The 23,372-nt window shown below is 41.3% G+C and overlaps 2 protein-coding genes across 2 annotated transcripts in view; one reads left to right on the top strand and one right to left on the bottom strand.

Moving 5' to 3' along the window:
* Window positions 1–343: 343 nt before the first annotated feature.
* gap43 (growth associated protein 43) lies at window positions 344–12,134 on the top strand (the record flags this gene model as incomplete). The annotated part of the gene is made up of 3 exons (XM_083984417.1): window positions 344–373; window positions 7,961–8,612; window positions 12,055–12,134. The coding sequence occupies 3 exons, from the start codon at window positions 344–346 to the stop codon at window positions 12,132–12,134; spliced, it is 762 nt and encodes a 253-aa protein (XP_083840543.1).
* A 10,834-nt stretch (window positions 12,135–22,968) lies between these two features.
* lsamp (limbic system associated membrane protein) overlaps window positions 22,969–23,372 on the bottom strand; it is a gene marked incomplete at its 5' end in the record, with an annotated part of 196,830 nt that continues 196,426 nt past the window's right edge. Inside the window, one exon of the mRNA XM_083985510.1 lies at window positions 22,969–23,216. Coding sequence (XP_083841636.1) covers window positions 23,119–23,216 — 98 coding nt within the window. The 3' untranslated portion in view covers window positions 22,969–23,118. The remainder of the gene's footprint in view (window positions 23,217–23,372) is intronic.

Genomic DNA, 23,372 nt, shown 5'->3' with positions numbered 1-23,372 from the left:
TGGGCTTGTAGTCATTGTCAGGCAGCGAGTAGGAGAGAGAGAGAGAGAGGGAAAGAGCGAGAGAGAGAGAGAGAGAGAGGTGCGTCCAGGCAGACCGACTGAAGAGCGTGTGTGTGCAAACTGGGATGAGTAAAAGCACTGAGCAGCTTAGCTGTTGATACAGCCAGAGAGAAAGAGAGAGCGCGAGCGAGAGAGAGAGAGCGCGAGAGAGAGAGAGTGTGTGTGTGCACGAGCGAGCGAGAGAGAGAGCGAGTGAGAGAGGGTGAGAGAGAAGAAGTGAAAGGGAGGAAAAAAGGGAAGAAAGAAGCAGAGAAGAAAAAGGGAGGATACTACAACTACAACTATGCTGTGCTGCATAAGAAGAACCAAACCGGTAAACTGCTCTGATTTGCTTTATCAATGATTCCTTCTTCTTCTTTCTTTCTTTTCTTTTTTAAATGATCCTTACTATCGGCTCTTTTCTTGTGATAAAATGCCTCATCACAACTCTGAACTTTTGTGAGTGTTGGTGTGTAGTCAGATCGGGATGCTCGAGGACAGATTAGTCTATAATGTCGGTGTAATTTCCTTTGACTCGCGGCCTGGTTTGTCTTTACAGAAGTCTATCCACAGAGCCCAGACACGCCTAGTTAATGTGATTATCCTGCATGAATGGATGTTGCCACAATGCCTCTCAGACCTCACACTGTACTTGCAGAGAGAGGCACAAGACTGTAACTCGATCATGGGCAGCTGGGCATTCCTTCCTATTGATTAGGCACTTGAACAAAAAAAAAAAGTGAAAGATTATTGAAAAGCACTTGATAGATTCTGTATTGTCTCTGGTCTTAAAGAAGGAAGACTCTCTCGTTTATTCAGGGGGCTCTAGTGAACTCAGAATAATCCACCACTGGCAATGATGCTATAAATTAATTAGGGCAAACTATGTGCTTTTAATTGATGCCTTAAATGGGTGTGTTGGCATCTTTTCTACTTGTGTCATCTTGAGCAGAAGTGGGTGAAACGGGAAAGTAAATTTCCACAGTGAAGAGGGAAAAAAAGGGTGGGGTACGGATTGAGTGAGCAGCACCATCATGTCAGTGGCCTCGGGGGGATACAATGGGAATAAATGAGTCTAAATGGATTATCATAGCCCTCCAGCTTTATAAGTGGATGCTGTCAATGGAGGGTACTATGAAGTGTGCACTCATTTAAAGGGTGTGAAAGGGTGGTGTTGGGTAGTTTATAACAACCCATGGCTATTCTCAGTGGCAGAAATTATAAGAAGAAAAAAAAAAAAAAAGGTGTTGCATGGAAGCGGGTGGGTCTGGACAGTGGGGAGGGGGAAGAAGGTGGCACTCTCCTGTGCTTTCACTCCCAGCAGCAGCAGCAGCAGCAGCAGCAGCAGCAGCAGCAGCAGCAGCAGCTACCACCATGCTGGTTTTTTGTGTGTGTGATCAAGGGCCAGATCCCTGCTGCTATCTCCAAATAATTATGATTTTTATCGGACTCATAACACACTGGATTCTGATGGCACTTGATTGCTTCTTAAATGTCAGCCAGTATGAGTCATGATCAGCTCTGGCACGGAGGAGAGAGAGATGGAGAGAGGGAGAGAGATAGATGGAGAGAGAGAGAGAAAGGAAGCAAGGCTTGCCAGTTGAAAGACATGCAGGAGGAACAGGATGCAGAGAGAGAGAGCGAGCGGCAGGGTGGAGTGTGGCGGGCACACACATGGCAGAAAGACACGAAAGGGAGCTGGAGAGTGGAAAGAAACCTGGTGGGAGCAGAAATAGAGGTGGAAAAAAAGAGGTGGGGGTAGGGTGGTGGTGGGGGGGGATGAAGCAGGTAGGGAGGTTGTAAGGTGTGGGGGAAGGTAAAGGGAGCTAGGAAGGCATGCAGCGAAGCAAAAATGAAACTGGATGGGGTGGCTATACAACCCGGCTAGAAATGTAGTGGTGGTGACAGAGTGAAGGATGACGGTTGGAGAAGTTGAGCAGGCGCAAAGGTGAGGAAGATTATAGAGGGGGGGTGGGTGGGGAAAGAAGCCGGCACCGCAGCCATGTGGGTGAGGCACTGCTTTTTTCCCACAGAACAAAATTGTCGCTGCTGCCTCGAGTGTGCGCATCTCTCCACAGGGGAAATATATATTAAAAAAATGTCCAGCCGACCCCCAGGCACTTCTCTCTCCTCTCCCCCCCCTCCTCTGCTTTTCATGTGCATGAACATAAATTAATCCAGACACACTCTGTGTGGTCTTCATGGGCGGATGAGCAAAGAGCATGATTTTTTTCCCCTGCTTTGAAACGTGGCAATATAGCTGTGGGTGCTGCCATTGTGGAGTGTTAAGTGCTATTGCAACATCTTCACCGTCGGAGTGGCCACTATAGCACTTCATTTGAGTCTCTTCAGAAGCCTCTGCTTTAGTTTTATGCAAATTTCAGAGCAAAAAAAAAAACTCCCAACATCCAGGCTTCAACCGGCACAACATGCCTCAGGGTTTTGGAGGAAGGGCAAAGATCAAGTTTAGAAATTCTCAAATGAGTGTCCACCTCCTCCTCCACCACTAGGCCCACTCAACGCTGCCATTTTCCCCATTAACCAGGCCTCATCATCAAACCCCTCCTATAAGTGTCTAAAGGTATCTAGCCCCGCCCCCACCTCCTCCATCTCTTGCTTCTCCTCCTCGCACCAGGACCTTGAGAGTCTGAATCCTTCTTGACCAAACTCCAAAAAAAAAATCCAAAAGACCGGTGCTGCTACGTCAGAGACAGTTACCTCCCCTCACGCTGTGGCTCTCAGGCTCATGCACTCAAAGACCTCTCCTCAGATCCCGCCTTCAGCCGAAAGCATCAGCCACAGCCCACATTTTTCAGTTCCTGTTTCTACCACCCTCAGCCCCCATCCTCCTCCTCCTCATCCTCATCTTCCTCCTGCCCTCCCGAGCACCATGTCCAGCCCCAGCCTCTTTCCTCCAGCACCACTTGCCCCTCATCCCCCCTCCCCAATATGAGATCAGTGGCGATTGCGGAGCCTTTGTTCAGGCAGAGGAGAGTACGGTGTAATTGAATTAAAGACTGCTCCAGAGGATGTAATGACGCTGGCATATGGCCGCTTATTAGTTACTGCGGAGCATCCCTTTTTTTTTTTCCTGTGGTAAAAGACACAGTGCATCCTTTAACATCGCTCATCAATTCACCGTCAATGGAGAAAGACAGAGAGGGAGAGCGGGGGCTGTGGCAGTCACCACCTGAGCCCCCCTCTCCTCATCTGCAGGAGATAGCTGGCTAGAAGGGTGTGGTGCTCCACTGTGGCTGTATGTATGTGTATGTGTGTGAAAGACAGAGAGAGAGAGGGAGAGAGAGAGGGAGAGAGAATGAGTGGGTAGCAGTTTGCCCAGTGAGAAAGAGCGTGAAAGACGACAGAAAGAGAAAAGAGATATTCAGCTCTTACAGACAGCAGCCAGTCCTTGGTGTCTGGATGGTTCCGGCAGTAAAAAAAAAAAAAGAAGCAGACAGCCATTGAAATCATGCTGGGATTTTCAGGATGGAGGTGTCGTTGCAGGAAGTGTGTGTGCCACCAGCAGCAGTGGGGTGGCTAATATTATCTCTCTGCCTGGATTGGAAACTGTGCAAATATGACAAATGGTTGTGGTTGAGTTTTTCTTATGATTTGAATTAGACTTGTGCACTCTGTTTTATTACTTAAAGCATCTTCAATAATTACACATTAAACTGACTCGCAGAGAATAAATTGAGAAGTTGCACCTGTTGGGTTTGTGATTAAAGAGGCCCTCTGCAAAGCAATGCTCTTGCAGAAAAGGCAAATATTACCTCTCATATTCCTCTCCCCCTCTTTGCCAGGGGCATTTGATCCAAGGCTGGGCGGAGCGGCGAGGTGAAAAGGGAGTCTCCCACTTGAATGGAGCAGAATAATGCTAATAATAATAATAATAAAAACCTCTCTGATTATATGCACGCCTGGTGTGTGCGTTAGCGTGAGATGTGGTTCTGTGGTTAATTCAACCAGCACCATGTCTTTCCCCCTCCTTCCTCCTCCTCCTCTTCCCCGTTTGTCCTCCTTTCCCCTCCTCCGCCCCCGCCTGAAACAAGTCCCTAATGGCACTCGCTGGCAATGAGGCAGTGGGAAGGTGGTGGATTGTTACTGTGTGTCACCATTGGGGGATGGTGTGTGTGTGTGTGTGTGTGTATGAGTGTGTGTGTGCGCGATTATGGATTTGTCGGTGAAGCCGTTGACTCTGGGGTGTGGTTCTCACGACAGCCGGTGCCCACCCAAGGACAGATACAGACAGGGAGAGAACACAGACTGCAGCTGATAGGCAAAGCTGTAATACACACATCCTGCCGTCAGATAATGTACTCAACACATTTTTTATTTATTTATTTTTAAGCACAGCCAATTTATTAGCTTTTACAGACACTGGGGGGGTTTGTCCTCTGCTGAATGGCACTCTTGTATTTAAGTAAATTAACCTGTGAACCACTGTAGAACATGAAGATGGCGGTCATTACTTGTCACCTACATATGTAACGGTGTCATTGTGTCCTACAGCCAGTGTTTAATGCTGCCTCATTACACTGTAGCTGTGATAATAGTAAGATAAATGTTTTATGTAATTGTCTGTTTTGAAACAAGCAAGTATTATATTGCAAAAACTCCACTTTTTGTTGGATTCACCCCAGCACATTGGTTAATGTGGCGTATCTATGGCAACCAGAGAGACTGTTCAAAGAGGAAGCACTGCGGGCTAATTGTAATAAGTCATTTGATTAACCTGATAATGCAAATATGTTGTCTCACTGCAAATTAATGAAGGAAGAGTTTAAACGGCGGTGGAGTCTCGGCATGAAGACTTCAAGGGAGTGTACCTTGTGGTGTGTGTGTGTGTGTGTGTGTGTGTGTGTGTGCTGCACCTTTGGGAGGTGCTGCTGTATTTATGAATGAAAATGTGTGCTGCACACATAACAGACACCGAGTGGAAGAGCGCCTGCAGGAAGGGTAGGCTACGTGACCAGGGTTCAATTAACAGTCAGAGTCTTTAAGAAAAGCAAAAAAAATAAAAAATCCGGAGCGGTTCACAGCGATGTTACTGTTTAGGTGGTATGAGATTTAAATGTGTGTCACCCGACTGCTGATTTGTGTATTACAGCACAGGTTTGATGTGACAAGCCAGAGTAGAGTATAGGCCTGTAGTGAATCTTCTGCTCCGTGGAAACAGATGACAGCAGAAAATCACAGCACAGCACTTTTTTTTTCTTTTTGAAGGGTGATGCCCAGACAAATATCAATAATTCAAATGATGATGCTACAATTGTGGTCGAATCATGATGGTGATCTTTCTTCCCCCCCCTCCACTCCGTCCTCAAACGCTGATATGAGATCACTCGGCACTCTGCTGGTATTTTATTACATTTGGGCTCACACACACACACCCAGATCTCTAAAGTAAATGACATCCCCTCCTTTCCAATAATGATGTCATACCCCCATATTCCCAAACACCCTCATCCATCGCTGTCTCCTTCTCGCTCTGTCTGACTCACTGTATGCAGCCAGTAATTCTATTTAGAGTTAAGTGCTTGGGTCAAAATTTTGGCAATTGTAAGCACCCATGAGATCAGACGCAATAAAAGCCCAATAAGTCACCAGAGAGCTGCATATTATTAAGAGCAGAGGGGTGTGTCAGTCTGTCTGCCTCCACTCTCTGATCTAATAACAGGACACTTGCTTAAGTTTATTTCCACACTTTACTTATATCGTCAAGCAAACAAGCTCTGGTTGGGTTTTAAACATACATCACAACACGCAATGAACCCAATTTAAGCCCCCCTAAAAAATCTACCATGCCTTTCACAACCAGCGTCGTTAAAGCGTTAAAATAGCATTGCGCAAAATTGCTTCATATATTAACAACTGCAGAAAGGCCCGCAGGGTGCAGGATTTACACCCTGAACCCTGGAGACTGCACGTGAATAAAAGGTGGAGGAGGTGAATATACCAACACAGCTGCACCTTGGCCCCCGCTGCTCCAATATTGCACTGACACACTGACCCTGAAGAAGACGTGTTGGTTTAGGGGCCTCTGGCTCTTAAATCATGTCACACAGATGTGATTCCTCACGTAGGCAGCTGTCCAAGCCCAACCTCATATCCAAGGTAATGACACTATTAGAGACAGAAGGTACCGGGGAAACGGTATACTGATGGATGCTGCATCTCGAAACCCATTTTCACCCAAATTCACTGACCTTAAACAAGATGCCGCTGCTCGTCGACACAGGCCGCCGCTTATGTACTGCCGTGCACACACACACACACACACACACACATGCACACACACACTCACTCACACATATAATCCTTCTGGCCACCCCTCCGGCCGTGCCTCGCCCCCCGCTGCTACATCACACCCAGCCCCTCCTTACCCATGCTGATTGCCCTGCCTGATTTATGAGTTCCTATTGGCCTGCTCCCCCTGAGGGGTCAGGTGTGCTGCCAATCAGGGTGACATATAGTCTTTCATCGCACCAACCAGCAGACAGCGCTGTGATGAGTTAGCACTCTGGTTGTCAAGGTAACCTTTGATGGTTGGGAGGGGTATGGCAGTGAATGCTGAGGAGATTTCTAGCAGGCAGCTCGTTCCCTAGCAGCCAGAGATGGAGCCGTAGAAAAAAAAAAGAAAAGCTACTGTACCCAGAGAATAGAGATTGGCTCATTATTTTTTGGGAGAAAGAGCATCAATTTTTGAACACTTAACCTTTTTTCTGCTTACAGTTTGCGAGGATATCCTAAGCAGGGAACACACTGACGGATGCCATGCAGAGGGTTTTTTTTTTTTTTACATTTAAGTTTAATTATTCACTGGATGTATTTCGGCAGCATTTACCAAGAGGACAATATCAACCTCATGCCTGGATTCAATAACCACAACAAATGCCTGGAGTCATTTGTCATGCCCCAAATCCCAGTGTATCCAATTCATTAAGGTTCACACACAATCGACCCACACACAAATCTGCTATTCTCAGGATTCACAATGGCTCTAAATCTACCCTCCCCGCCCTTTTCCAGCATATGAAATGATAAAATACAGTACATTCATGCTGTAGTCGAATCCACCACTGTCTGCTGACAAAGCCTTGATATTATGGAAGGACAAAAACAATCAAAACCATTTAGGTTCTGCAGTTTTCACATCTCTATCATTTGGCTAACTGGTTGCTGCACTGCCTGCATGCTCTTTGACAATTTGTGTTTGCTTCACGTTGCTTATTCACATTCATTTTAAGGTGCACATTTTGAGTCTTTTGATTGGTTGAGTCGTGAGCCTCGAGAATATTTTTCTTACCTTGATTTATTTGCCTATTCATTTTGAATGTACTGATTCATTTTGTTTGCCACTTTCAGTGCTCATCATTCATTCCTTTATTTGATTTGATTTTCTTTTCATTAGATTTATATGACTCATAGCACAACCCACTATTTGATGGACAGCTATGGATCCGGTTACCGAAGGTAATATCATGGAACCCCTTTCAATATTACATTGTGTACTGTCCTATTCCTAACCCTCTTCCTTATCAGTCCTACACTTACACTTAATTCAAAAAATCCTGAGACCCTAACCCAACTTTCCTACTGTATAATTCTCCAGTAATAGAAATAAATACATTAATGCTGAAGTTAACTAACAACTCCCTCTCATAGCACTTACCCTACTTTTGTCTCTGTCTTCTGACCTTTCAGCTCATGACGTGTTGTATCTTTGGTGGGATTTTAAACCCAAATAAAAGAATGCCAGCATGATTACTTGGGAGCTTCATACTCAAGCTACATGTCACCACAGTACAGGGATACTTTGCAAGTTTTTAACAAAGTACATTCCCTTACTGGTTTCCAGTTGGCCTACACATTGGCTGGTGGTAGATATTAACTAGCTGTATTTTCTCTTGGCACCCAGGTGGAGAAGAATGAGGAGGCGGACCAGAAGATTGAGCAGGATGGTACCACCAACAAACCCGAGGACAAGGCCCACAAGGCTGCCACCAAAATACAGGCCAGCTTCCGCGGACACATAACTCGGAAAAAGATGAAAGACGGAGAGGAAGAGAAGGATGGCGACAGTCCTGCTGCTGCAGAGGAGGCGACGGAGGGAGGAGAGGAGGCAAAGAAAGCCGACGGAGAGGAGGCACCTGCGAAGGAGGAGGAAGCTGCAGGAGAGGAGGCCAAGAAGGAGGAGGAGACAAGCCAAGCCAAAAGCCCAGTGGCAGACAAGCCAGCTAATTCTCCTGCAGCTGCTGCTGCCTCCCCTGCAGGCGCAGCAACGTCTCCTGTAGCGGCGGCCCCGGCTGCTGCTTCTCCTACGGCCGCCACAGCGCCCTCTGAGCCCCAGAAAGAGGAGCCAAAGGTGGAGGAGAAGGCCGAGGAGAAGCCCAAAGAGGTGGAGGCCCCGGAAGCGGTAGCCAAGAGTCCCACCACAGCCACAGCTGAGGAGAAGAAGGAGGAGGAGAAGAGCGAAGAGAAGAAGGAGGAGGCCAGACAAGCCGACGTGCCTGCTGCTGTCAGCCCGACAGCTGAGAAGGAGGAGCCTAACCAAACAAAAGATAAACAAGGTATGTAGATTATTCCAAAGTTTTTATTTCTATTCATTACGGTAGGATTTGTAAAAGAAATATGACATGCCAAATAAAAGGTACCCACTTGGTAAGAACTTATAGGAAGCTTCTCAACCAAATACCAAGGTGTATACATGTGTGTGAGCTCATTAAACTTAAGACACTCTCACCAATTAAGAAACAAATTAGTGTAAAAATCTAACAAAGATGAATAGGTAAGCTCCTCTATAGTCTGCCTGGCAGGCAACACAGGAAATAACTGCTTGTTGAGTCTTTGGGATTTAAAGATCTTTGGCAGTGCTCCACTATTCACTGGTTTACACAGAGACACAGCTCAATATTAGATTACACAGACTTGTGTCTCAGCCTCTGCAAGATGGGAACTCCATACTGATGAGGCCTGGAGATTGGGAAGGAAACACAGGGGAAGTTCTGTCAAGAATGATGTTGCACCAGGGGGCTAGCTTTATCTTGGGAGCCATCTTATATCAAAGTAATTGTGAAGAGAGAAGGAAGGTTTTATTGTTTACTTAAGGAGAGAGCATCATAAAGGTTCATGAACGTCTTCACAGGGTTTTCATTATACCAGGAGCAGTGTATTAACTCTGTTGCCACAGTCACAAACCGTGGTTGATTGTCCATGCCCATTAAGCTGTTGCTACACATTGGTAACATCCTTGAAATGTGGACCCAGCTAACAGATTTCAAAGCAAACCACCATTTGACGACCAATTACAGCAGAACGTGTACCTGAGAAGAAAACTGGAAGGCCATGAAATTGTATTACAATGTTGAAACAATGCATTTCCCCAAGTTACACTTGACATGAACTCATATTTCTGGTCCAAGGACTCTCAGACTGGGTCAGACAGGTAGTTAATGGAGCATGCTCAGTCTGGAGTAGGTGGGGGTGTGAGGTGGGAAAGACACACATGCACACACACTTAACTGGAGAACTACGGGGAAAGTAGGTCACCTAGGCAGCACTGTCTCCCTGTTGTCATAGTTACCACCTCGACGGGATAGCTGGCCTGCATGGAGCAGAGCGGGTATAACAGGTGCTCTGATTTAAATGAATGATTAATGATCCCTACTGGTCATGATCCGCACCGGGGAAGTCTGTCACAAACAAACACTACTTGACAAAGAGCTGCTAATTAACAGTCCACTGCCGGCCACAATCATCTGCCTTACCAACTGAACAGACTCAGAGAGCAAATGAATATTCATAATTAACTCACTCGGTTAAGGTTTGTCAGTGCACAGACTGTGTTACATGCACAAGGACGCCAGGTACTCTGATCTGGCTGAATAATTTATGAGGCAGCCCGGCTATGATCCAGATTCTCCGCCAAGGGTGGTTGGCTTCACTTAGTTACGTCTGACCAAGTCGGTAACTGTTTGGTCACAGAGCACTGTAATAATAAAAGCAAGTAAAAAATGAAATATATTATCAATTTAAAAATCAGTTCATAAAATTCACAAATATGAAATTGAAGTAAAAGAAAAAAGTCTGATAGCTGGAAAGCTGCATTAAAATTGATGGCAACACCCTTGTTTCTGCTTTTGCAAAATTTTCTCTCTCATCTGACCAATGTTTTCTCTTGGTTCAGGAAATATTTTGTAACTTAGGTCAGAAATATGTGATTTAAGTGGCTCAATTCAATAGGATTAACAGTGATATATAATTGCATGTCATCTGCATAGCGGTGAACATCAACGCTGTGATTACAGATGGTAACATACAAAAACTGAGCAGTAGGAGACCCATGACAAATTCTTGCTTCTGTTCTTTAACACAAGAGGCTCTCAATTAAGAAAAAATAGATAATGTTTATAGAAAATACTGTTCCGGTGATGACTAATGCCAGCGCTAGTGTTTAATTACACTTCAGGTCTTCCTACTTTCCCTCCATGTTTAAAATCCCTCGGTAAACTATGTGTCATGTTCTCATTAACATTGTTTACAGAGAACTTAGAAATCAGTGGGCAGAACTGACACAAAGCAGACGCACTGGAGTGCACGGCTTTGTTTTCCCATCGCCAATTCTTATTTGCAAATGCATCAGAATCGAACCTAAACCACCATTTTAGTCGGCACTATCTCTGGTGTGAATAACGGAGGTGACACTTGTGTCAGAAAACCAGAAATGACGAGCTCTGGCACTGTAAATTGGGTGAAATTGTATTTGCATCACACAGTTCAGTGGCTGCAGAGAAGGACATTCTCTGGTCTGTCATAGCGGCTAACAAGCTAATTACCTCTTACCTGGAAGATCTGCAATGACTCATGCTGTCTTGAGTCTCACACACACACACATACACACACACACTGTAGTACAAGCACTCATGCCGACATGATCGCCCCACTTCTCTGTCTTTCTCTCTCTGCCTCGCCCTTACATACACACACACACACACACACACTCTTGCACTCGATCACCCCAATCTCCAATGCAATGATGTCATTCTTTGATGTCTCCTCTATTAAAAGAGTATGAGATCACCAGGGTATGACATCATTTCTCTTAGAGTAGTTGCTCACAAACAATAAAATGAAGATCACAAAAGATCACTGCAACCCACACATAGCCTACTGGATAATGAGGTCTTATATGACACATTTTTACTTTTTTAATTTATAGACAATACCTAGATATTATAAGATTACATGAGATGATATAATTATAATTCCTTGGTAGACAATTAGTAGAAAGCAGGATTTAAAAACAGTAGGAAAAATGTAAATTATCTGAGAGTTATTACTCAACAAATTGAATTATCATTGGCTCATTTATGTATCACAGGTTGTAATTAAGCAGTGTTCATGTCTCACTAAGCCACTACAGGATGTTATTACAGTGCAGTACACTGTGGGCATCACACAGTATCAGATGTGACAGGTCGAGATGCTGCTGTTAGCGTTGTGGTGCAAGTTAAAATGCTTCATGGGTCCATTAGGGGCACTCTCTTCCTTCATTATTTACACGGGCAATGTGGGATTTCAGACATTAGGTTGTGAGTGACAACACTCTCTGTGTTAGTAGAGTTGACATTTTGTGCATGGCAACAAATTACAAAGTCCCCTCGGTGTATGTGAGTGTGTGTGTGAGTGAACACCTCCACATTTTCATGACTTTTTTTTTTCCCTCTCATTTTTGTAACAGAAACTTCTGAAGGGGGAAATTTTTAAAACATCAAAAGTAGAAGCTGAAATGCAAAAATCTTTGATGTTCAGTATTTCAGAGGACCCAGATCCAGCTTTATTATCCCACCTCACAATGTAAAACCCCCCACTCACACACGCTAATTTTCTCTCTTCCTCTCTCCAACTCACCTTTTATCTATCATGCCCCCCTTCTTTCCGACCCTCCAACTATTTTTCCTCCTCTTCTCTTTGCCTTTCTCTCTCCCTCTCCTCCTCCCCTCCTTCCCTCAGATGCTGCAGAGGAGTCTAAAGAAGAGGAGGCCACCCCGGCAGATGGAGTAGCGGAGGCCACCGAATCCAAGGACGACTAAAGCAAAGTCTAACCTTAAGAAAGCATAATTAAGAGTATGAAGAATAACACAAAAACAAAAATCTAAAAAGGTTGCTCTTTGCCTTCCCAATGTGAAGGCAGTCCGTTTCTATTTGTTTGTCATTTTTTGTGTGGCAATGATTTTCTCATGTTGGGGGAGTTTCCAGCGTGAAGTTTTTTGGCTCAAGCTAATACTATGAGGAAGTGGTGATGATGATGACGATGATGATGTTGATGTTGTTGATGAATATGAAAAATGATTGTTACCTTGATGATGGGGAGGAGGATTTGATTTGGTATACATCTTCACTATTTAATGTAAGTGAAATAATATGGCTCCCAACTGGATATTTACACATTTAAAATGCATTGCCAGTGCAGTGTCCTTAATTTTGCACTGCAATGCACTTTCTTTGACACATTTTCCAAATGAAGTCTGTTCTGCAAAATGCACGCACAAAAAAGCAAACCGGGTTTTGAAATGCAACTCCAGTTTTCGACACGGTACAAGTGTATTGAGAACACAGCAAAAATAAGACATGTACTCTCACATTGGATGGAAAATAGAATGTATAATTAAATGTGTGACGCTTCCAGTTGGGCAGCTCTATCCTCAATCCAAAAACCACATATAGGACAAGACTATCACTCTCTCTCTCTATTCTGCTTGAGTCATTCAAGCTTGGTTTACACCCCTTTTACAAACTCTCTGTTTACTCACATTTACAGTAAAGGACCTGTTGCCATTTGAATGACATGATCATATAATAAAACTATAGAAATCAGCTATAGTATTGATGTAACTGGCTCTAATAAGACGATTTGTGTTCTGCCAAACCAAACGTGAGAACAGTAGCATGAACCAGCGAACCAGATGCATGATGGGAACTCTCCCTCTGAGAGGAACTTTTTCGCAGTCACAAAAACTTAAGAGGTGTGGCGGCTTCTTTTTGATGTCTTTGGTGTTGTTATGACAGTTTATATGAATTGGAAAAATTACTCTTGCACTGATGTTACAAAAAAAAAGGAAAAAAAGAAAAATCTAACAAACGAGCAAACAAAAAATACTTTTCCTATGTTCCAGTGAGTGCAATGTCCAGTTTCAACCTTATCAAAGGAGTTCAAAACTTGTGAGAAAAAAATATGAAAAAATAAAAATGGTTTCAATGTCTGTTTTCAAAATAAAGCAAATGTGCCAATTACCATCATAAACTGTGGAGTTTGTTTAAAACTGTGTTGTTAAGGTGCAGATCACATAGTATCACATTATACTGCAACATCCACAGTTCATTTCTGGGATGTGGGCACATAATAGACCCAACAACTCTCTATTTTTCTCTTCCTCTATCCCTGTTTCCTCATTCTGTCTGTCAACTTTGGAATTAAATTACAAAAAAATAGATAAAACCAACATTTTTTCAGACCAAGAGCACAAGACTTAACATTTCAGGGTTTACATGAAGTATCAAAGTGTTAAAATTCTTGAAAGGTTCGGTAACACTTTACAATAAGGTACACAAAATTAGAGTAGTTAATGAGGAACTAATGAGTAGTTAGTGAGGAATTGAGGTACACAAAATTACAGTAGTTACTGAGGAACTAAGGTACACAAAAGTAGAGTAGTTACTGAGGAACTACTGATTAATTAACTATTAGTTAATGGTCAGTTCTTCAGGAACCCCTGATCAAATTTCAGAGGAGTAATTACTGAGGAACTAATGAGGAACTATTAATGATCAGTTCTTCATTAACTCGTGATCAAATTTCATAGATAGTTAATCACAACTTGATGATTAGTGAACTAGTTACTTCATCAGTACAGAATCATTACTCAATAACATGTCCAGTAGTTAACCTTTATGACCTAAAGTGACACATAATGAGTGGTTTTTCATTTCTTCATCTTCATCTTTACATTAGTAGTTCCTTAAAAAAATCACAGACAGCAGGATTCTTGAGAAGATTTTATTCATTAATTTCAGACCACATACACATCAATATGACCATCCATGTTGCCTTCGAAATAAATATGATAGTTTGTCACATGTTTGGTAGGCTAAATGAATGTATCATGGGGCTGTGTGTAAAGTACTGTATACTGATCACATCGTGGTTCACAGTAAAGTTGTTTGAGGTGCACAAAATTTAGAGTAGTTATTTACTATGAAACAAATTTGGAATGAATGAGGAACTCAATATTAGTTAATGGCGAGTTCTTCAGTAACTCCTAATCAAATTACTGAGGAACTAACTATTACTTAATCATTAGTTACCCTTTTTGTGTACCTTAAGGTAAAGTGAGACATCAAAATGAGTAGGTAATGAATACTGAATCATTACTTAATCATTAGTTACCCTTAGTTATATTTTTCTTGTGTTCAGACAATGAAATCAAGGGTGATGTTACCTGCTTGACAGTTTCGACTGTGACTCCAGTCTTCCTCAGAAGCGTCATCCGACGTGCTGCTGACGTGTCATTTATCAGCTATTTATCGGCCAGCTGATACGCTTCTGAGGAAGACTGGAGTCACAGTCGAAGTGTCAAGCAGGTAACATCACCCTTGATTTCATTGTCTGAACACAAGAAAAATATAACTAAGGGTAACTAATGATTAAGTAATGATTCAGTATTCATTACCTACTCATTTTGATGTCTCACTTTACCTTAAGGTACACAAAAAGGGTAACTAATGATTAAGTAATAGTTAGTTCCTCAGTAATTTGATTAGGAGTTACTGAAGAACTCGCCATTAACTAATATTGAGTTCCTCATTCATTCCAAATTTGTTTCATAGTAAATAACTACTCTAAATTTTGTGCACCTCAAACAACTTTACTGTGAACCACGATGTGATCAGTATACAGTACTTTACACACAGCCCCATGATACATTCATTTAGCCTACCAAACATGTGACAAACATCATATTTATTTCGAAGGCAACATGGATGGTCATATTGATGTGTATGTGGTCTGAAATTAATGAATAAAATCTTCTCAAGAATCCTGCTGTCTGTGATTTTTTTTAAGGAACTACTAATGTAAAGATGAAGATGAAGAAATGAAAAACCACTCATTATGTGTCACTTTAGGTCATAAAGGTTAACTACTGGACATGTTATTGAGTAATGATTCTGTACTGATGAAGTAACTATAGTTCACTAATCATCAAGTTGTGATTAACTATGAAATTTGATCACGAGTTAATGAAGAACTGATCATTAATAGTTCCTCATTAGTTCCTCAGTAACTACTCGTCTGAAATTTGATCAGGGGTTCCTGAAGAACTGACCATTAACTAATAGTTAGTTAATCATTAGTTCCTCAGTAACTACTCTAATTTTGTGTACCTCAGTTCCCTAACTAATTACTCATTAGTTCCTCAGTAACTACTCCTCTGAAATTTGATCAGGGGTTCCTGAAGAACTGACCATTAACTAATAGTTAAAGCAGATATCAGTGGAATGTTTTTGTTAATATAAGTCCTAAATAGTCCTATTTTCCGTCAGCAATCACTTACATGAAGTATTTCAGCCTAAACACGAGTCTCTCCGGCACTCTGCTCTGCTGTAACCCGAGGAGAAAATTTTCCTTGTGGGATACAAGTGTTATCCAATGAGGAGAGAGAACGGCATGAAGGGCTGTGTGTGCAGCCAAGGGATGCGCGTGAATGTGGTGACGTAGCACGAGGACCAATTGATGCCTGACAAGGGCGGGGGCTGCTAACTCATGGTGCGTTCAAAGAAACTCGTACTTTGTGTTTTTCCTTCCTGTGAAGTCATACCAGTTCGATCTGGTACGAGTTCACGGGTCGGAAGTTACGAGTGGCCGTTATAGGGAACTTTCACAGACAACAGGATGGTAAAAACACGAGCTACGGGTTACCTGGAACGCTACCAAGTCGTAGTTGTGACTTGAAGCTGTAACTTACGGTTTCAAAAGCCTGCCTTGAACGCAGCATTAGCCGAAACGGCCGTGAAGCTGATATCTGCTTTAATTAATCAGTAGTTCCTCAGTAACTACTGTAATTTTGTGTACCTCAATTCCTCACTAACTACTCATTAGTTCCTCATTAGTTCCTCATTAACTACTCTAATTTTGTGTGTTACCAAAGTGTTACCAAAGGTTCTTTAAAGGAATAAGTCAGAATATTTTTCTTCTCTCATTTCTGTCTGTTCAACATTAAGTTGTTGCAAGAAGATGCTTAGCTTAGCATAAAAAAGACAAACTGCTTGTCTAGTAGTTCTGTCTAAAGTATTGAAACATAAAAATGACAGAGAGGGGGTAACATTATTGTCTAAAATGGGGTTTACAATCACATTTTCACACAGTCTCTCCCAGAAGACAATCATAATGTTGCACTCGGGTGTGGAAAATACCACAAATAGTTGTGCAACAAATGAAAAAGAAGCTCAGTTTGTGCCCTCCACCTCACATCTCTGTGCAGTTGAAGTGAGGGGAGGGAGTATATACTTAACACATGAGTATAAACTTAACACATGAGATTTCATTTGCTTGATTTGTATGAATAATTGCACAAATGTGTAGTTTTGCAGGGAGAGGGGTACCCAAGGCAACGTACATCTAACATACAGAGGTCCAACAACTCTGCTATCTGTGAGAAGGTAGTCTGGGGGTATCTGTGTGCTGTGGTGGAGGTAGAGTGATAAAGTAAGCGTTGACTGAATCTCAAGATGAAAAAAAAAGCACAAACTTGGGCTTGGGAGGCCAGATACCACGGTCCAGGTGAGAGAAACATTTCTAAAGCAGAGCAAAGACTGTGCTGTTCATTTCACAGATGTTTTGCAGGTTGGTTTCACTTTTTGAGAAATATTGTGTTACTGAACTCTAGATTTCTTTATGGGACAGAGCAGGGCCAACTGTTTCTCTGTCTCTGAACTGGGTAAGTTAATCAACAACAACCCCTATTTTAACCCTATTTAATAAATATTAATCTTTACTTATAATTGTTTGTCAAATAAATTGCAGTCTGAGTGATTTTAGTGTTCCAGTGTGACCAGTTATCTAGTGATTAGCAGTTAGTATGAGAATAAATATTAACTGTGAGCTGGACCATCAAAAACCTTGGGAGCCATTTTTCAATCTTGTCTGACATTTCATCAGTCTCTTATCAGGGAGAGTTAAAAAAAGAGAAAATAAATAATAATAAAGAAAAAAAAATCTAATTGCTGAAGTTCAACAATTCTTCATCATGGTGTGATGTTTTATTCCCCACATGATTACTGCAATGTCTTTCCCCCTGATCTTCCTAGTTGTGCTTGAGGTCTTCAGCTTTTGCTGCAGAATCTTTAAAAAGACTAAAAGAAACAGGATTAAATAACACAGATCCTGGTCTCTCTTCACTGGTTCCCAGTACAGCCCAAAGCTGATTGTAAGGCTTTTCTTTTAACTTACCAGACCTTGCATCGACTTGCACCATCTAACATATTTATACATGTCCCCTTTGCTCTCTTGACGCTGATCTCCTGGTCATTCCTTCATTTCACCAACAAAAAAAATCTTCAGCAGCGCATCTTCTTCCCCCTGATCTCTGGAAATTATGCTTTAAAACTAAGGAAACTCATTCAGTTGATTAAAGCCTTAAGAACTTGGTCAGGTCCCTCACCATCATTTGATTTTGTTATTATTCCATTAGTTTATTTTTGGGTTTTTACCCATTTATTCTCTCTCATTTTTAATTGTATTGGGACCATACAACAGTGGTGATCCTGCACACACAAAATTGATTTAATGACATATTTACATAAGAAATTCATTATCTATCTACTGGAATAGCATATTTACCGGATGTGAGTAAGAAATTGTTAATCTTGTATGTCTCAGATATTAGAATTAGATAGTTATTGGAAGCTGAGACAGAGCGAAACATTAACATTATGCGAAAATGTGCAAATGAAGGTAAATTGCCTCCTGTCACGATGCTGTAGCATGGTTCACTAGAAAAAGAAATAAATAATAATAACCCCAAGGTTAACGTAAATACCAACTCCAGTCTCACAAAAGTTGTGTGACCTTTACACTAATGAAGCTTGTTTGCCGAACAAGCAAGTCTGGGAATGAGGATAATGTTTCTGGAAAGTTTCCTTCATCACCTTCTTCCCTCTGAGTTGCACACTCCCTCATTCCTCCTCCTTGCCCCCGATAAACTCTTATCTCCAAGGTGGAAGAAGAAAATATAGTCATCAACTCTCAATTTTTCTTATGAGGGTTTTTTTTTCACCTTTATGTGCAACACAAGTGAAAAAAAACAACTCACTGTTAATAACTTCCATCATAGTCAACATATACAATATAAAATATAGGCTACAACACAATATAACATCTACTTTGAGCCACTTTTCAACAGTTGCAGATTAGACATTTCAATCAGCGACTTTCTCAACAGCTGCTCCAGGACACTGTCAATGTCCCTCGTTTACTTTCCTCGCCTACATTTTCCCAGCATGCATCTGGGGTTGGAGCCAGAATCTGTTTGGCAACAGTTTTTCATTTTCTAACCTTTAACACTGTTACAATCCCCTGTTCACCTTCAAAGTCAAAGGTTAACAATGATGCAGAGTAATGTGTTTGTGCCACAACACACACAGTGACATAACCTGGTTTGTGGTGACACCTAGTGGACAAACCTTTAACTGCAGCTGCTTGGGATTTATTGTTGCGAACGGGCGACGCATCCATCTGTGGTGGTGGTAACAACGCTTATCTTTTTGTCTTTGGGGCACAGTCTCACACTTTTTTCTGAGGACAATAATGTCTTCCAGAGACATTTATAACAATACATATTTTATTTGCATGTTACATGGTGATAAACACAACAGTGCCATTAAGTTTCTGTGTGTTCCAAGCTATCTCCAAAAGAAAAAAAACAAAACAAAACAAAAAATAAAGAAACAAAAATAAACAGCTTACTTGCCCCAACATCTCAAGTCACATTCAAATACAGAACACTGAATTCAAACAACTTTATTTTGTGTTATGAACATTTTCTCATATACCTTTTATTACATTTCTTTTTTTCTTTTTTTTTTTTAGAAACTGACTGCAATTACCTTATGCCATAATAAAGTAAAATAGAAAAAAAAAATGTCCAGGACATTGCTGTGTCATAATCTATGATTGAGTCTTAATTTTTCCCGTGACAAAGGGAAGGGAAGTACAAACATGATAGTTACATTTGCTGTTTAAATTTTTAAATGTTGAGCTGTATAAACATGATCTTATGGATCTGCTGACTTTACAACATTCTATTGTAGAAACATCATACTGTATATACACACAAGTAAGGAGGAAAAGGAGAAACAAAAAAAAAAGAGTCTAAACTTGAAATAGAGGGGGTTACCACTGTAACCATATAGCTCGGTGGAAAGTTGTAAGTTAGCTGTTGGGCCAACTCGTCACGTATCTCATGCCTCATGTATGTATGTATTCATGTATGTATCAATGTAACTGCTCAGGTTGGTTAATAAGGATGTAGTGAATCTAATGAGCACACACGCCCACACACATAAGCCAGATTTTGTACAGTGAAGCGACAATGATGTTTTGAGGCAATGATCAATAGTAAACTAGAAAGCTGTATCTACAGTCTTCAGTAGATATCCAGGTCTGTCTACAGAGGGGTTGGTGCTGTGTCCGTACAGTATTAGGCTCGGCTGGTTGGTCTCTATCCGCAATGGAAATAACACTATTTCTTATTCATTTTCTGCTTTAAGGATAAGTCAGAGCTCCATGGCTTTTTGCATTAAGTGGTCTCTGTTCATTAGTAAGTGCTTATTGGCTGGTTTTAACCTGCGTGGACACACGTGGACATCCACACTGGTGACGTTTGCCTCGCACGAGAATCTTCTGAATGACAATGAACGACAAGTTACTTTTCCTTTAAAAAAATTCCCCAATGTCTACCCATCATGCATCTCAAACAGGTTAAAATAAACACTGAGGACAGTCTGATTTTGTCTAAAGAATCTGCCCGCGACCACAGCCTTGCTCTGCCCTGAGTTATTTTTTTATTTATTTTGTATTTTCTTATTTAAAATGCGACACACCAAGACAGACAGACAGACTTACTGAATTAGACGTGTAGCACAGACTGCTCTCATGCAAACAGATCATGAAGAGTTTCACCACGACTTCCACATCATTCTCATGTCACTACAGTAAAATGGCTGCTGCTGCTGCTGATAAACTAGCATCGTCAAGTATGGGTCAGTCAGTGGCTAAAAAGCAGAAATACCAATACAGTACAAAAACATCAGGAGTCAAGTTAATCCATGTTAAAGTTGCTATGCCAGAGTTATTTGTTCAGTTGTAAAAAAAAAAGAAAGAAAGAAAGAAAGAAAGAAAAAAAAGCGTATGTAAGGTGGTGAAAGCATAAAAAGAAAGAAGCTGTTTTTTACTTTCTCGACAGAAATATCTGATTGTGAGATATTGTTTTTGTAGTGACTGGTAGAGAGGACAAAAATCTGGTTTTAATCGTTTAAATGCTTAAAATTTTTGATTGAAACTGTGTCTGTACTCTCCTGTATAGGCAAATTAGACTGGATCGGATGGTACTGCCAACACTACAATGTCACATCAATGAAAACACATCTTTCACTGTGCGATGACATAAATTACATGTGTGTTTTACAGTACTAGAATTATCTCGGCTTGGCTTTTATAGAGGAGCAGAGACGTGAACACACATCCGAACTGGGCGCCGGAGTCCATATGCTATTAGTCACCTTGAAGTAGGTCAAAATAAATGTAAAAAAAAAGCAGCTAATAGTGCACAGTTTCAGCAAATGTCCTTTCAGAAGCTGTTTCCTGAAAGAACTGCACCATCTGAAAGGTCGTCTTCCTGTGAGTTTTTATAAAATATTAACTCATGTGATTGTTTTGTCTGTGGAGAAAATAAAGAGTGATTAGCCTAAGAAGTGGCGAAGGTGTGGATAGAAAATAAGCCATATAGGACATGTAATATAATGGTATTATTTTGTTAAAGAGGCATCAGTACTGTGGCCTTGGCGGCCGTTGAGGAGAACAAGCATTGTTTTGCTTTCTTTGCAGCTCTCGTATTAAATTCCTGGTACATGGAGAAGCGTTACAAGCTACACATAATATTCCCTTCCCTATTACATCGTGTAAGCCAGCACTTGTGTTATCTCAAGGATAGGTACAATAATTACTGCACAAAACTATTTTTTTTCTCTTTTCTTTTTTTTTTTTTTAAACGCTAGACCTTTATTATTATTTTTTTTTAAACATCATTGTGTCATGGGCTTCAGTTCACATGAAAGAACAGGGTTGCCAGATCTGCAAGTTGTTCATCCCCTTCAAAAAAAAAGAAAGAAGAAGATGCAATCCTATTCGGAAACATGGAGACATAAAATTTGCTTTTCATATAGTCTAAGGACATTGGATTCAAGTATATATATATACATATATATATACACAACTAAAATGAATGAGGTAACGACAGAAAAAAATAACCTCAATATCAATATATTATGAATTTTTCTTTATCATTTCATATTAAAACACACATACTTCTTTGAAAGAGAAAAACTAAAAAGTGAGTCATTCATTGGTGTCATACTTTTTTTTTTTTAATCCAAATTCCAGCAGTATAGAAGAATGATCCTAAAACGTATAAACTAAAAGCAAACACTCAGTTTTGTGGTACAGTATACGTAGCTAAACGCTGTGCAGCTCGCCACACTAACGCAGGACGGTTGGCTGGTCATCGGACAAGCAACATAACACTGCGAAAATCTCCTCTGTTTCCTGTTGTTACAGCGGCAGAACAGGTTCGTCTTATCATAAGAGAAATACAAAATGTTTTTTTTTTCTTTTCTTTTTTTTTACTCTGTACAGTACGAGTCGTTTATAACCTACTGTTTCTTTGTATTTTAAGAGAGAGTCCTGCTGCGAAAAAGACAAGAAACAAAAAAAAGAAAAAGGAAAAGAGGGATTGTTTTGGAATAAAGGCGAGTGGTTGCAAAAGCCACTGAATGAGGATGTAGACATCCATCATCAGATAAACTCGTTTCCTCAGGTTGTGTTGTTCTCTGCATGGTTTAGCTCAGTTAGGATCAAGTCAATTCTACTCACTGCATCCACAGGTTTTTTGGGCTGGACGGCAACGAACCGAGTGACTTGCTGCATCTAGAAAACACTGTCACTGATTGGAGAGACACCCCGCTAATGCTTTACATACTATGAGTTCAATGCAGTAGCCTCAGGTTATGGTTGTACAGACTTTTAATATCAAGCTTTCATCTCTTTTCACAATCAGCTGCTGTGTGTTCTCCCTTTGATTTCTGTATGTGTTAGTTTCAAATCTACAGTATATCGTATGTATATTTGGCAGATACTTTGTATGTTGCTCATTAATGCACTGGTTAAACACTCACTGATTAAAACTACAATTTAAGTTAACATAATGGGAGTAAGAAGAAATATATCTCATGTCTTCAGTACGTCTAGAGACAAATGATTGTTGGCCTCCCTGCGAGCAGGGCGCCTCGGGACAAAAACACAACGAACCCCCAGCCCGACCCCACACCCCCAAAAAGACAAGATATAGCAAAACAAAAAAGAGAAGTGCATACGAATTAAAAAGAGCAATGCATTTCTTTAAAAGAGAACTGTTTGCTTGTTCTGTCCTTCATTTCACTGCTTTTTTTTTTCTCTTGTTGTTCATCTAACATCTTTTACCCATCACATTTTGTAATATCTGTAAGCAGCGCCCGAGAGCACGTAAGGTTTTTCGTATCATGATGCAAACAGTCTGAAAGGGCGGTAAAGGTGGTAATAAGGTAGCAATAAGGATGTCGGTGAGCCGGAGAGGAGGAGGAGGAGGAGGGAGAAGAGGAGGAGGAGGAGGAGGAGGAGGAAGAGGAAGAGGAGGTATAGGGAGGGATGGACGGAGGAAGGAAGGGAGCAGGGTGTGGGTAGAGGAAGAGGAGGAGGGCGGAGTGGTATTAACACTTGAGGAGAAGGCAGGCGAAGGAGGTCAGCAGGAGCCACAGTGATTGAGATACACAGGCAGCGCCGTTGATGTCTCGGCCTGTCCCGGGTCCTACAGAGAGAGAGAGAGAGAAAGGAATGTTAATGTTGAACCCAGAGTGATTTTATTTTATTTACATAAGAATAAAGGATGACTGATAAACTGTTGGAAGAATTTCATTTTCTGACACATTCCTCTTTTTTATTCCTATTCATATCACAATCACCT

This window comes from Trachurus trachurus (assembly GCF_905171665.1).
Source record: "Trachurus trachurus genome assembly, chromosome: 13".
NCBI lineage: Eukaryota > Metazoa > Chordata > Actinopteri > Carangiformes > Carangidae > Trachurus > Trachurus trachurus.
This window is presented reverse-complemented; position numbering and strand designations above follow the sequence as displayed.